Genomic DNA, 14,392 nt, shown 5'->3' with positions numbered 1-14,392 from the left:
ACCTCGTGCTTTCATTAGCCTTGCCTCATTGCGCGCGTGCTTTCACGCACGAATGCAGAAGCATCTCCAGAAGCACTGAATTACAGCAAGCTCGCCTTTCAACTTCATCAGATTTGGGAATTCGTAAGTGTTTTCTCCTTCTTTCATGCTCGCCCACACATTTGTGTTGGCCATCAAAACGACCCTGTGGTCAGCTCCTGTTGTGTCTCGTTGTTTGAACGCTACACTTCGTGGAAATTCTGTTGAGATACGACTTTTTCATCTCAGCCAAGAAGAAGGCGGGATAAAACAACTACGGCTTTTGCCAAGTTTTGACTGCCCAGTCTTCATTTTGCAGGCTGGGTTCAAAGCTACATCATTGTTCCCTATCACTGCTTTCATTCACTGCTCCAGCAATCGTTGAGCTGACTTCATTGGTTCCAGCCGACTGCTTGGCATAGTTTCGCGCGAACTCATTTATTGGTTCCTCTTCATTTTGATTTGGTAGGCCAAGTAAGTTCACTCCATTCACCATCTCTTCCTATCAGCATTCAAGGTATTCGGCTCTCTATAGAGTCTTCAGGGATGTGGATACCTCTACATTCCCTGAAGATATTGTGATTTGCTTCCATTGCTTTGTTTCAGTAAGCTAACATTCTATAGCGTCACCGTCATGTCTGATCGTGGTCGATCTCCAGGCCCCTCCGGCCAGGGCTCGTCTGGCTCTCGCCTCCCTTCCAGGGCTCCTCAAGGTTCTGCTCCAGGGAGTCGAACCGGCTCGCCTTCACGATCGGGTCAGGCAGCTGCTGGATGGGTCTCTGGCCCTGGCTACGATCCCGCCAAACCAGCTACGCAGCCTGATAAGGGGAACACCAGGATGGAGCTCCCTCCGGATGCTTACGTGACCGAAGGGCAGAAGGACCTATTCGCTTTGAGAGGGAACAAGTTCAATACAGAAGGTAGCAATGCCGTGATTGAAGTTAACCAATATCGAATGAAAAAGTTCGATTTCGCGCAAAAGATCTATCAATACGACGTAAGATGTCAAACTGTTTATCTTTTCTATCTGAAAAATGGCAGCTAAACAACGCATAGGTGATTATTTCCCCAGACAATGAACGAAAGTCTGTCTTGATGAAAAAGATTTGGACAAACACAGCTACGAAGGCTGCGTTGCAAAAGTACCAATACAACATGTGGATCTTCGATGGTCGTAAACTCGCTTGGGCTCCAGGCAAGGTTGATCGTGGCGAGCTTCGCTTCACTGTCGACCTGGACGAGGGTAAGCGACCACCAGGGGCTCAGGCCCGAGAAGGAGCTCGGTTTCATGTGACCCTTCGGGCCACAACCGAAGTCCATATTGGTGCGATTCAAGGCTATTTGGATCGCAAGATTCAGTTCAACACCAATGTCCAGGTGGCCCTCAATTTTATGGACCATCTCCTGCGCCAATGGCCATCGCAACATATGACAGCTATCAAAAGAAACTTCTACAGTGCCTCGGGAAGTGGTCGACCTCTTTTGGATGGTAACGTACTGGAAGTTCACAAAGGGACTTACGCATCTATTCGCATGAGCCACAACATTACTCGTGGCGGAACCGGCCTGGCTCTGAACGTTGATGTTGCCAACACTGTCTTCTGGACTGGGCCACAGCCAGTCGACCAACTTATGTGTAACTTCCTCGTTTTGTGCGATCGCAAATGGAGAGGCCTCAATCCTTCGACTATTGGTCAAGTGCTTCGACCTGTGCGAAATAATGAGGGTAGATATCAGTCATCGGATGCATTCAAGCATTTGCGAAAACTGAGAAAGCTCAAATTTACTGTCACACACGCCAATCGACCTGCAAGTGACAAAGTGTATACCATCATGGACTTTGCTTTTGATGAAAAGTATGGAGGCGAAGGCGCCACTGCCAGAACTGTCACTTTTGAATGCAATGGAACTCAGATTTCTGTTGCCGACTATTACAAGCAAAAGTATAAGGTACATCTGAAGAACCCCAGTTTGCCTCTTATCTTTGCTGGAAAGGGGGGCTTTATTCCTATGGAGTTTGCCATCATCGAGCCCATGCAGCGTTACGCTTTCAAGCTGACGCCGGACCAAACGGCTGCCATGATCAAAATTGCAGTCACAAAGCCCCAGCAACGTCGGGCTGACACTGAGAACAATTACAAGGGCCTTCAGCTCTCAACAGATCCATACTTGAAAATGTATGGAGTTGAATTCGAGCCTACATTCACCAAGACCGATGCTCGGATTCTACCTCCTCCTCAAGTCAACTTTGGCCAGGGAAATGCAGACCCCAAGTTTGCTGGTCGCTGGGATCTTCGAGGTAAGAAGTTCTGGAAACAGAACGTTGCGCCGTTGCAGAATTGGGCGTTTATCGTTATGGATGCTTGTGTTGGGTACCAGCAGTTGCAAAACTTTGCGAAGACATTTCGCAACGCATTTCTTGCGCATGGAGGCAAATGCCCAGCAGATGCCCTGTTATTGAACGTGCCGGGAGACGTCAAGAACGATGTCGCTCAAGCCATTGCCTGGGCCCATAAGCAAATCTGTCTGCAGAGGGGCTATACCCAGCTGCTTTTCGTCGTTGTTCAGCACAAGAACAGCCCACATTATGAACGGCTGAAGAAGTCTGCAGATTGCCGATTCGGCATTCTTTCTCAGGTTGTCAATGGCTCGGCCGTTGCCAACAATAATGGGCAGTACCATTCTAATGTGTGCATGAAGGTCAATGCCAAGCTTGGGGGAGCTACCTCTCGCACACTTCCTCCATGGAAAAGCTCGCCGACTTACTTCCCCAAGGATCGCCCAACAATGATTATTGGCGTTGACATCTCGCATGGGGCTCCTGGAGGTGGCTCGCCGTCTACTGGCGCCATGACCATGTCTATTGATCGAGACGCAAATAGGTATGCTGCTGTGGTGGAATCCAACGGATACCGTGTGGAAATGCTTACCGCTGCCAATATCCATGTTATGTTTGGACAGTTGGTCAAGTATTGGATGGCTGGTCACGAGGGCGCCTTTCCAAAGCATATCATTTACTTTCGAGATGGTGTTGCGGAGGGACAATTTGCTCAAGTCTTGGACCAAGAAATTCGGGAGATCAAGACTTATCTCCGGGAGAAAGCACCAAACGCGCAGCCCCCCAAGTTCACGGTGATTGTCGCCACGAAAAGACACCACATTCGCTTCTATCCACAGAAGGGAGATAGAAATGCCAATGCCCTGCCTGGCACTCTCGTCGAAAGAGAGGTAACTCACCCATTCATGTGGGATTTTTACATGTGTTCGCACGTGGCCATCCAAGGTACCGCACGGCCAGTGCATTATCATGTCATCTTAGACGAAATGGGAATACCGGTCAATGACTTGCAAAAGATGATTTATCATCAATGCTATTCCTACGCCCGCTCAACCACACCAGTTTCCCTCCATCCTGCCGTTTACTACGCGCATTTGGCTTGTGCTCGAGCACGAGCACACGAAAACGTTGCCAGTAGTGAAGGATTTAGGGCTGGTGCAAAGGGCCACGAAATGATCCGTGATCAAGTTGCAATGGGGCAGACTATGGAAGGTCCTTCACGAGGCATAGACGCACCTCCTTTGCTCCAGCTTGGAGGTAAACCAGAAGGTGACAAGCCTCCTGCCGATGGCGAGATGCGGCAGAGAGATTTTATCAGAGGTACTATGTGGTACATTTGATGGAAAGACTGCAAAAAGTAGTTCTTTGGCGACAAGTTTTAGGAGGACGAACAAAAAACCAACAAAAGGGGTGACCGGTTTGGCGGGAGATGGCGGCGGAGGTCTTTTTTAGTTAACTACTTGCTTACACACTTCAACTAGCTAAATATACATTTGCTATAAAAACGCCCGCAGCATAAATTGCGTTGGTGACGACTAATTGTTAAACGATAGCGTATGAATTCGAGCATAGGACTAGTAGTAACGCCAAGCCAGAAACCTGGGCTGCGAGAAGGTTTCTCATCATCACGTTGTGCTCTGGGTAGGAAGGCCTGTGACAACGGTATGGACATGGTGCAAGACATCTCACATACTAGCCCAACGGTACCATGATATGGAATCTGGGAAAATTTGATGGAACATATCCTTGAGAGGCCTTACCATGGATAATGATTTTCTGGGTCGGTTATTCTTTGAGATTTTTGGGCGTAGCGAGACCGCCTACCACTCCATAGTGAGGAGTGAGCAACATACCGGCTGAAGTGACTTTGTATGGGTTCCTTGTGATGATCCTTCGCCTTTTGTGCTCATTTTGCATTTCAATGACTGAAAAGCTTGAAAAATGGAGGGCTTACTTACCTCCAGGAGCGTTTTCATGGCTGGTACCGACGAAAGCTCTCCTGCTTTGTGCAACAGGATAACACACACGGCAACAAAAATGGAAAGTTATCTGATAATGTACGATCGAGTTGAACATAGGAATAACTGCCCATCGCTGACACGGAGAAGGCTGGAGAGTATTATTGCCGCCGAAATGCGCATGTACGTTGTGGAGCAGTATAGTGTTGCAACCTACAAGTCGACAAGCAGGGCGAGGGAGGAATTCTTCCAACTAGGAAGAGAGACATCTTGTAACGCATCTCTGACACTCGTTTAAAGAGCTTGCACAAAGACGAGAATGATATCATGGCCTTGGGAGAAACATGTCTCAGCGATCAAATGCCTAGATAGATTGGTAGGGATCGTGATGCTCCCACATTCCACGGACATGGCTGCCTCGAACTGTGGCACGCGATGGCCTCCGCGGAGTAGCTGGCACTCTTCAAGGGAAAATGACGAAGCTATTTACCCAACTTGGTGATGTGTTTGTCGATTCAACACGTTCTTGTCGCCCTGGAGCATACCGCAGTTGGACTAGATGAGGTGCAACGACGGCAATGGAATTGGTCTGGCCGAGTGTTGAAGCAACGAACGTCAAAAGCGGGTCACTTGGAAACCTGAACGGGATTCATGCTGGCTCTTGTACAGGAGGACTGTCTCGATATCGGCCTCGAGAGATATTTCCCAAAAACCCGTCTTAATTTTCGAAAGACGTCGCATACCAGCTGGACGGTAGAAGCGGAAATAAGAGTCGTGCTCGCTGGTATAAAGGAGGCCCCCTCCTCGTCCATCTTGGAGCAGTGGTTGAATTCATCGCCAGTATAAAATTCCATCGAGCTCTTTGATACACATCGCCAACATGAAGTTCTTCTACATGGCCACTGTTCTTGCCTCCGCCGCCCTGGCCGTCCCTCAGGGTGTGCAGCGCACGCGTGAAGAGCACGTCAGGCACCAGGGAGATGATATCAAGAAGGCCCTCAGGAGACAGGACACGGCCCAGGTGAGCGCCCTCAGCTGCAACTGGACTATGCCCGAACCACAACTGACTGACATCCCCTGTGTAGTGTAATGCTATGCCACAGGAGTGCATGTCCAGCATCAACAACGTTTTCAATGGGTTTATGGAGGCCATGGCTTCCGGGAATCTCATTGCGGCGTCGGGCGTTGCAGCAGGTTTCCAAGCCGAGGTGAATAGCAACGGCTGCATGCCGAAGCTTTCTGCGTGTGCCAGCAACATGCCCAACATTCAGCCGAGCAGTCCCCCCAGTGCCGCGCCGAGTGTCGTGCCGAGTGCTGTTCCCAGTGCTGTGCCGAGCGCTGTGCCGAGTGCTGTGCCGAGTGCTGTTCCCAGTGCTGTACCGAGCGCTGTACCGAGCGCTGTACCGAGTGCTGCGCCCAGTGTCGTGCCCAGCGTGGCTCCTGGTGGTGTTGGTCGTGGTGTTTCATGGTAAGATGCATGGATGGCTTTGTGGACGAACAAGGGGTGGAAAGCAGGATTCAATCAGCTTTGGCCATGCAAGGTGAAGGTGGATTGTGTACAAACTTCGGGCGGTGCGAAGAAGTTCCGACTAGACCACGATGACTCCATACTTGAATGGTAGTACTTTTTCATCACATGGGCACATGCAATCATGATGCGTGAACCGGGATAAGCGACTGTGTGGTTGGCTCCGACCTGGCTGCACGCGATGCCTCATAAATGGGACTCCAAGCCGTGGTTCGGGTCTACTGAGTCTAATAGAGTTCGTTCGGCAAGTGGAAGGTGCGGCCCAAAGCCACCCCAAAAATGCGTAGCTGCGTGTGGTGAAATACATGGGAAGGAGTGTTCCATGAGTACGGAAACGAAGTCAATTCCCAAGCCACCCTCCGACCAGCCCTGGTGCCTTTTTTCCCCCGAACCCTGGGAGATCGGACCCGTCGGCCCGATGCTGGTGCTTGGCGAGTGGGCCGTCCGATTTAGCCTGCGCCATCAGACAGGGGATTTGGACGTTCAAGACTGCGGGGAACTTGGCAACGACAGGAGTCACAGGACGCACCTTCCCTTTGCATCATGACATCTTTGCACTTGTGCGACTCCGCACCCCCGCATCTTTGATCAATATTAAAACACTTGGAGGTGAGTATTGTTCATCGTTGATTGTTGACTATAAAATCCCCCCCCCATTTTTCGGCCAGACTTTCTTCGTCCACGCTATCAGCGTGATTCAAAAGCGGCCTGCCGATTGATCGATGCAGTCCACAACAGAATATTTTTTGCCCATCATAAAGTATATGCTAAGCATACTATAGTGTATGCTAGTATATTTTAGTGATAGCTAGCATACTCTAGTATAACCTAATATAGCAGACTCTAGTATAGCTTGGTATCTTCTTTTTGGTAGGTATAAATGTACCTGGCCCCTTGGTGTATGACTGGGTTTGACTGGGTTTGACTCGCCCTCCTCTTCCTCTTCCTCTTCCTTTTCATTTTCATTTTCATTTCCTACTAACGCAAGACAAGGAAAATGAGAGCTGGCGCAGTTATTCAGTTCTTCTTTGCCCTTGGCGGGATAGCTGCTACTCCAAAACCGAATACCCGCGATCGTCTGAGAGAATGCCCCGGCTACAGAGCGGTCAAGGACGGCCAAATTTCGGACGGTTTGTGGCGGTTTCTGGAAATCCATGATGACAGGGCCAGATTCATCGACTTGGAACTCGCTGGCAAACCTTGCAACGTCTACGGCAAGGATCTCCCGTTCCTAAAGGTCACGCATGTGGTTGAGACTCGTGAGTACTTATTTGCTTCATGGTAACAAGCAGAAAACGAGGGTTAACCACTGCCCATGCAGCCACGCGCCTTCACGTCCAAATCGCCGATCCAAAACAGGAAGCCTACCAAATTCCCGAACTTGTCTTTCCCCGTCCCAAGTTTAGCAAAAAGAGACAGAGCAAAAAGCCACTTTTGGAGTTCGAATACACCGAATACCCGTTCTCATTCAGAATTGTTCGCACCAAGGACACTACGATACTTTTCGACTCGTCTGCCGCAGGACTGGTCTTTGAGGACCAGTATATTCGTTTGCGTACCTCGCTACCCGTGAATCCTAACCTGTACGGCTTTGGGGAGCACTCTGATTCCTTCCGGCTAAAAACTAACAACTATACGCGTACGCTGTGGAATGCCGATACCCCTTCTGTCCCTGCTGGTTGGAATCTCTACGGAAGTCACCCCATGTACATAGAGCATCGTCAAAAGGGAACCCACGGCGTCTTCTTGCTCAACTCGAACGGCATGGATGTCGTAATCGACAGCGATCCCTATAGCGCCTACTTGGAGTACAATATCCTTGGCGGAGTGCTCGACTTTTACTTCTTTGCTGGAGAAACTCCCATTGACGTGGCCAAGCAGTATTCCGAGGTCGTCCAGCAGCCAGCCTTGGTGCCTTACGGTGCGCTGGGACTTCACCAGTGTCGATGGGGCTACCAAGATGTTTTCAACGTTGCTGAAGTCGTGCACAACTACAGCCAAGCTGGTATTCCTCTCGAAACTATGTGGACGGATATTGACTACATGGATGGCCGAGCTGTTCGTGACCCTTGCCATATCCCCATCTTCTCACTCACACGTTACTAACTTTGCGACAGGCCTTCTCCCTAGACCCTGAGCGGTTTCCCCTGCAAAAGATGCGTCAGTTAGTACAGCATCTCCACTCCAGGAATCAAAAATTCGTCATGATGCTCGACCCTGCCATTGCCGTCAAGGACTACGGCCCTTACAACAACGGCAAGACGTGGCCAATGTCCTTCCTTGTCAACTCATCAGGGTTACCCTATGAAGGTGTCGTATGGCCCGGCCGCACCGTCTACCCAGACTGGTTCGCCCCTGCCATCCAGGAATACTGGAATAAGGAGTTCGACACCTTCTTTAACCCTGCAACAGGCGTTGACATCGACTACCTGTGGATAGACATGAACGAGCCTTCCAACTTTTGCGACTTCCCGTGCAACAATATTGACGAGGTAGCTCTGCTGTACCCGCCTCCACCACCGCTCGTTCGGTCACCGCCGAGAGAATTACCTGGATGGCCTTGTGACTTCCAGCCACCGGGCACAAAATGCGACGACAATGGAATAAAGCCCCTCGCCTCCCCAAAGAAACCCCGTGCTGTCTACCTCTATTTCCCAGAACCTATGCTATCTATACCCCCCCTCTACTTCCCCTTGATGGAGGAAGTCAAACCAGGTTACAGACCCTTCTTTCTAGGCTTCGACAATCGTGATCTCATCAACCCCCCCTACACCATCAACAACGCCTGGGGTATGCTGCCGCAAAAGAGCCTCAACACGAGCATCCGTCACAGCAATGGCCTCACTCTCTTTGACACGCACAACCTCTACGGACACATGATGGCTGCTGCCTCACGCAGAGCCCTCATCGCCATGCGTTCTCACAAGCGTCCCTTCATCGTCACACGCTCTACCTTTGCTGGCTCGGGAGCCCACGCCGCGCACTGGCTGGGTGACAACGACTCTAGCTGGGAGCACTACCGCTTGAGCATTCGGCAAATGCTGCAATTCAATTCCATGTTCCAGGTGTCCATGGTTGGATCCGACGTCTGCGGCTTCAACGGGGATACCACTGAGGAGCTCTGTGCGCGATGGGCCATGCTCGGCGCCTTCCAGCCGTTTTACCGTAACCACAATGCCGAGGGACAGATTGACCAGGAGTTTTACCGGTGGCCTTCGGTCACTCAGGCTGCGAAGAAGGCGATTGACATTCGCTACAGGCTGCTAGACTACTTCTACACGGCCTTGATGACACAAAGTTCTGATGGAACGCCGGCTATAAATCCCATGTTTTACATTTACCCCAAAGATGCAAATACTTGGGGCTTGGACATGCAGTACTTCTTCGGGCCTTCCTTGATGGTTGCGCCAGTCCAGGAGCAAGGATCTACGAGTGTGAAAATCTACTTCCCCAACGACGTCTTCTACGACTTCCACACGCACGAGCAATTTTTCGGCATAGGGCAGTACGCCACTAGAACAAATCAGACCATCACCGATATCCCGCTCTTTGTCCGAGGTGGTCAAATCATTCCTATGCGTGCCAGGTCTACCATGACCACAACCGAGCTTCGCCAGCAAGATTTCGAACTGTTGATTGCTGTCGGCAGCAACGGCAGGGCCAAAGGAGTGTTGTATTTGGACGACGGGGAGACTTTGCAAAAACCGCCGCATTCGTACATCGAGTTTAATTATAAGGGCGGCAGGGTTACTTCCAAGATACGATCGATGGATTTCAAGACTGGGGCGAAAATAACAAAGATTACCATTATGGGCGGCAAAAGATGTGGACCTGGGAAGTCGTCCTGCTCGAAAGATCTACACCACCCACTGAAAAAACGACTGAGTGTCAAGATTTAGAAATCCAAGTTTTTTGATATACTTTGATGTACTTAGTATATATTAGTGTACTTCAATATATTAATAGTATAGACGCTAATAGCGAGCTGCTCAACTTGCGTAAATAATTTTTGCCCCCCACTACATATTTTGACATCCTTCACGGGAACCCCTTTTCTCATGCATACGACCTGAAGTGGCGTCCCGGTTGCATTTGCAGACGTACCTCGATGGAGCCCGACCGCTCCAAATTTCAGGCGCATCAAGCCCCCTCGGGATTACGTTTCCAAATGCATACTTTTTGACCTTCTTGTAGGCATGCAAAGTCTCTGGGCACACAAGGCTGCGGCCCCTCCCTTTTTCCATATCTTGGATGGATCGACGGCTGGCCAAAGACCCCAGACGCCCAAATTTGCCGGCACGACTGGGGGGGCTCCAGCGGCGTAAGCCGGCCTCGCATACATATGTAGCCAACACATCGGGCGGCATCGAGGCTGTTGTCGCCATTCATTGGGTTCGAATTTTTTATTTTCATACTCCGCAGACATACATGCGTCTGGGGCTTGCGAGTTTGGTCATTTCTGACAAGTTTTGAAAGCAGTAATCGTTCGATAATCAAGACCCTGGCGCGAGTCCAAGGCGGCATGTGCGCAAACTGGCTCGCGAAAAATGGAGCCCATGCTTGCAGATTTCGTACTTTCGCAGTGAAGACGAAATATTTCATGGCCGCTTCTACTCCTGTCAGATTGGAACGAGCCGAGATTTTGGAACAGAAAAGGGGGCGGCCGAAACCGACGCCGTCTTTTGAAAAGATGTAGTTCTCTAGCGCCACGCATGCGTTAGTAGTACCAGTCTCTAATTTGTCTCTGCATGTATTGCCCAGCAGGGGACGTGAAAATCTTACATCTTCTGTAGTTGTGTCTGGCCATCGGTGGCGTAGTCTAGCTGCCGGTATCAGGGGTTTCTGATTCCCTGCGCCACGTACCGAGTAGCTGGTAAATAATCTGCACAAAAGGAAAAAGCAACTCGGGCGGTTCGAGAGAGTTATGCCTTGCGTATGGTATGAACACAATTGCCCATATTTATGCTTCGAATATGCAGCATTTTCTCGCCGCCATGAAGAAACAAAAAAAAAAACATCGGTTCCGCCAATCTCTTTCCTCCTTTTAGAATGGATGTCGCTTCTGTAATTGTTCCATGCTAGAAATGTTCTTTTTTCCATCCAGTGGCATCCAGATGGCGGTGAAAATCAGTGTGGTGCACCATCCTTCGAAGGAATAAAACCCAATGACACCTGAACCAGTGGCGGCAGTTGTTGTGCGCTTATCTCATGGATTAATGCCCAACTTGTTCCGTGCAGGATAACGGACCTCCCTGTCCATTCAGGTTGGTGAAATTGGCATCGGCTATGGCGTCGAGGAGTATCCTCGATATATCTGTCAGTCGTGGTTGGCGCCCATATTTCGGGACTCGCCCTCATTTCCGGCGACCACGGGCATACATGCAGATATGTTGAAACGGATCGTCCCCTTGAGCATCCTTCGCTTCTTCTGTGTACTATTCCCGCACAGTTCAGTCATAATATTCATATGAGACTGAGACTATTCATGGGATGGATTGTTGTTTCCTTTCCAGCCCGTATATTGACCCGAGATACAATAGTTAGCCTCCTGCCAGGGGTCACACCTCGTGTTTAAGTTCTGCATCTCTCAACATTGATTTGCGAAAATAAATAATAAAAGCCCGCAGAGACTTTAAGTTACCGAGGCCTTCCGCCCTCAGCAACGCCCAGCCACCGGTTTATGTCTGAATTGAACGCCCAAAATCCAGCGTTGTCGGATGCTAGGCGGTTGAGGGGCTGACGAGGAGACCACAACTAAGTCCATGCTTAGCTACTCAGGTATGCATATCCATTTTGGGTTTCTTGCATGTATTCCCGTCTTACCCTTTTTTCATCTTATTAGCAAAACAACTCCACTGTCGCCGGTTGTTGTCTCGTCTAGTTGTTACCTTGCCTCATTGCCTGATCCTTGTTTTTACCGGCAGATCGCGGAGCATAAATTTGACAATATTATGGTGTGCAGGGCGATCGTGTTTGGATTTTGTTCTTGCTTTCCATGCCGTTCCTCAAAGTTAAGTCTCGGCAACAAGAATGACCTATGACACTTGCCATGTTCGACCCACCATGTTTTAATGCATGGAATCCACAAAACTGATATCTGGATTGATGTGTCGAATCAAGGAGCTTACCAATTGATCATTGATCCAGGTATGAACGCGATACGCCCTTCGCATGCACGGCGACAACGGGTTGGACGCATATATTAAAGCCACGACGAAGGCGATACTATCAATACATGGCTGTAATTACGCCACATTGCGTATGGCTACGCCTATTGTGCAATTTAATGCACTGACCCGAAAACTTGGGTCTACAGAAATTGGTGTGCTTCCTGCGGCGTGCAGAAGGGTCACCGAAAGTGCAAGGTATGCCGGGCGGATTGGACCTGTATTTGTTCATGCTTCTTTGGCTGCACTAGAAAATCCCAAATTCTCGGTTGTGCGAACCAAATTGTGAGTGCCACCAATGTGTGGCTGCATATGATGCAACACACCATGGTGGTAAGCCTGTTGTAAACCAGGTTAGATCTCTGCCTTGTGCTTTGCCATGTCAACGGGGTTTTTTTTCAGTGTCTTCCCGTTTTTTCAGCTTTTTCTCCTCTCTTAACCCTCCAGGGTGGTCTTTCCTTATTTTACGATAACCCTGATATGCCGCCTAGTACTGCCCATCATACTGCATCATGAGATGACGGGCTCCTCTTTGTGCTCTTGGAAACCCCTCCGTAATTAAAAGAATGAGGTGTTGGGAGGACGGAAATTGGAAGTCCTAGTGCTAATGTGGGAGGCAGACACGTCGTACTCTCGGTCGGGGGCGGATCAATATTCTTAATAGTTGAATTTCGAAGGCGTCGACTGTCAACAGTCGAATGAGTGCATCGAGCATCTGCCTGATATGGTACGGTCATGGTCGGCTCCTTGTGATTGCGGAAGAAAGGGTCTTTGGGGATTTGGGCGTACAGGCAGGCCGACTCCGTACTTGCTGCCGCCTCACTTTAGACAGCTGTGTGTTGTTTGCAGTCCCAGAAAGATGCTGACCAAGGACTACACGGGAGCAGCGACTGAGGGTGTTGCGGAGCGGTTAGGCATGCAAAGGCTCTCATGCTCTCAAAAATGGAGGAAATACAGAGAACAGTAAGGGCCGTGCATCTCTGCGCGCCGATATTAGGTTTCAACTCTTGACAATAAGTACGAGGCAGGGGCCAACATGGTCTGTCCCTGTCCATGTTGCCATTTTGACTGCCTAGTACCTTCCTAGGTACCTACTATGCATGTGTAGAGAATTAAAATCCGATGGGTCGCTCCTGCTTCTTACTTTAGACAATGGAGTCGTGGACGATGGCCGTCACTCACCCCCCTCCCCCCTGTCCATCAATGTTTGACAATGAGTCAAACCAGTACACAACCTCGGGTTCGACTGAAGTTAAGGACCTGCCCGCTTGCTCTTGTATAGCTTGCTTTTCCCGGCTGCAATCCAACGCATGGCCGACCAGACGCTCTCCGTGTTCCGTTTCTCTCAGTACTGCAACCTGGGCTTGTGATCTTGGTGCCACTGGCATTTACCTAGCACCTCACCCGCAAGCACGGCTCTTACTCCTGAGGTCAATGCCGGCTTCCTTGACCTGGCAATTTGGAAGTGCCGCTGCATCACTAAGGTCCACTCAACTGCATTCGGTCTTCATCTCTCTCAGGACAACGTACATAGAATGCGAGTTGAAACCTCACAGCTCCATCTCCCGCTCCAAATCTTTATTCCGGCTTCGTCGCGTGGCCGTTTGACTGAACGCAACGTGGGCCATTGCGTTAGACAGAAGCCCACCCACAAAACCAAACAGTTTCATGCCGGGTTGGAAACATGCCGTATTCTCGCCAGTTGTCCGTCGTCCGCGGGAGCCGGGTCAAATAGCAAGGTTTTTCAAGCCCATAAACCCTGGGCACGTTAGGACCAGAAAGCAAGTGTTGAGCCAGCTTGGCCACTCGTCACGGGAGATGAGCGAATACGGCCAGGCGATTACGCCGGACCCAGTGCTCTCTGCCTTGCTTCTCACACCTCCTGTTGCCCCTTGTCTGAGTTTAATCTCATGGCTCTCTACCTGTGAGAAACCACTTCGCACCCTCCCGTCCCAATCGACTGTTTTATTACTGGAACCCACGTCACGATCAATAGTGTCACCTCTCGGGCCTAGGTCACCGGGCTCCAGGCTACCACGACCAACCGCAAGTCGCCTCCCATTCCCCATGGGCGTCTGATCTGGAAAACTGCGGAAACGACCACGTTCAGGGTCAGGGTGGCTTGGATGCCGGCGCGGATGTGGCCATAGAAAGCAGAGCACTTGCAAGGACCCGCCAGGATGACAGGCATGACATCGTTTCTGCGGCCCGTTGCTTTTGATAGTTGTGCTGGCTATACTTTCAACATGAGTATCAGAGCCTTCTGCATGCATTATTGCGAGGAACAGCGCGTACGGTTTTTATGCCATCACATAAATGGGCCCCCTTTCCTAAACCTCGCCGCAGCAAAGATGTCAGCTTCCACCTCAGGACCAACTACCAT

General features: G+C 50.2%; 3 protein-coding genes across 3 annotated transcripts; all 3 read left to right on the top strand.

The window, feature by feature from the left end:
* Window positions 1-652: 652 nt before the first annotated feature.
* Window positions 653-3,696, top strand: ago1 (Protein argonaute; the record flags this gene model as incomplete). Its single annotated transcript, XM_014692238.1, has 2 exons — window positions 653-1,015; window positions 1,075-3,696. The coding sequence occupies 2 exons, from the start codon at window positions 653-655 to the stop codon at window positions 3,694-3,696; spliced, it is 2,985 nt and encodes a 994-aa protein (XP_014547724.1).
* Window positions 3,697-5,194: 1,498 nt separating this feature from the next.
* G6M90_00g043880 (uncharacterized protein) lies at window positions 5,195-5,786 on the top strand (the record flags this gene model as incomplete). Its single annotated transcript, XM_014692237.1, has 2 exons — window positions 5,195-5,335; window positions 5,400-5,786. 2 exons carry the CDS (start codon window positions 5,195-5,197, stop codon window positions 5,784-5,786), a joined length of 528 nt encoding a protein of 175 aa, XP_014547723.1.
* A 1,053-nt stretch (window positions 5,787-6,839) lies between these two features.
* G6M90_00g043870 (uncharacterized protein) lies at window positions 6,840-9,741 on the top strand (the record flags this gene model as incomplete). Its single annotated transcript, XM_014692236.1, has 3 exons — window positions 6,840-7,101; window positions 7,164-7,900; window positions 7,960-9,741. The coding sequence occupies 3 exons, from the start codon at window positions 6,840-6,842 to the stop codon at window positions 9,739-9,741; spliced, it is 2,781 nt and encodes a 926-aa protein (XP_014547722.1).
* Window positions 9,742-14,392: the final 4,651 nt, after the last annotated feature.

The sequence above is a fragment of the Metarhizium brunneum genome, chromosome 2 (genome assembly GCF_013426205.1).
Source record: "Metarhizium brunneum chromosome 2, complete sequence".
In the NCBI taxonomy this organism is placed as follows: domain Eukaryota; kingdom Fungi; phylum Ascomycota; class Sordariomycetes; order Hypocreales; family Clavicipitaceae; genus Metarhizium; species Metarhizium brunneum.
This window is presented reverse-complemented; position numbering and strand designations above follow the sequence as displayed.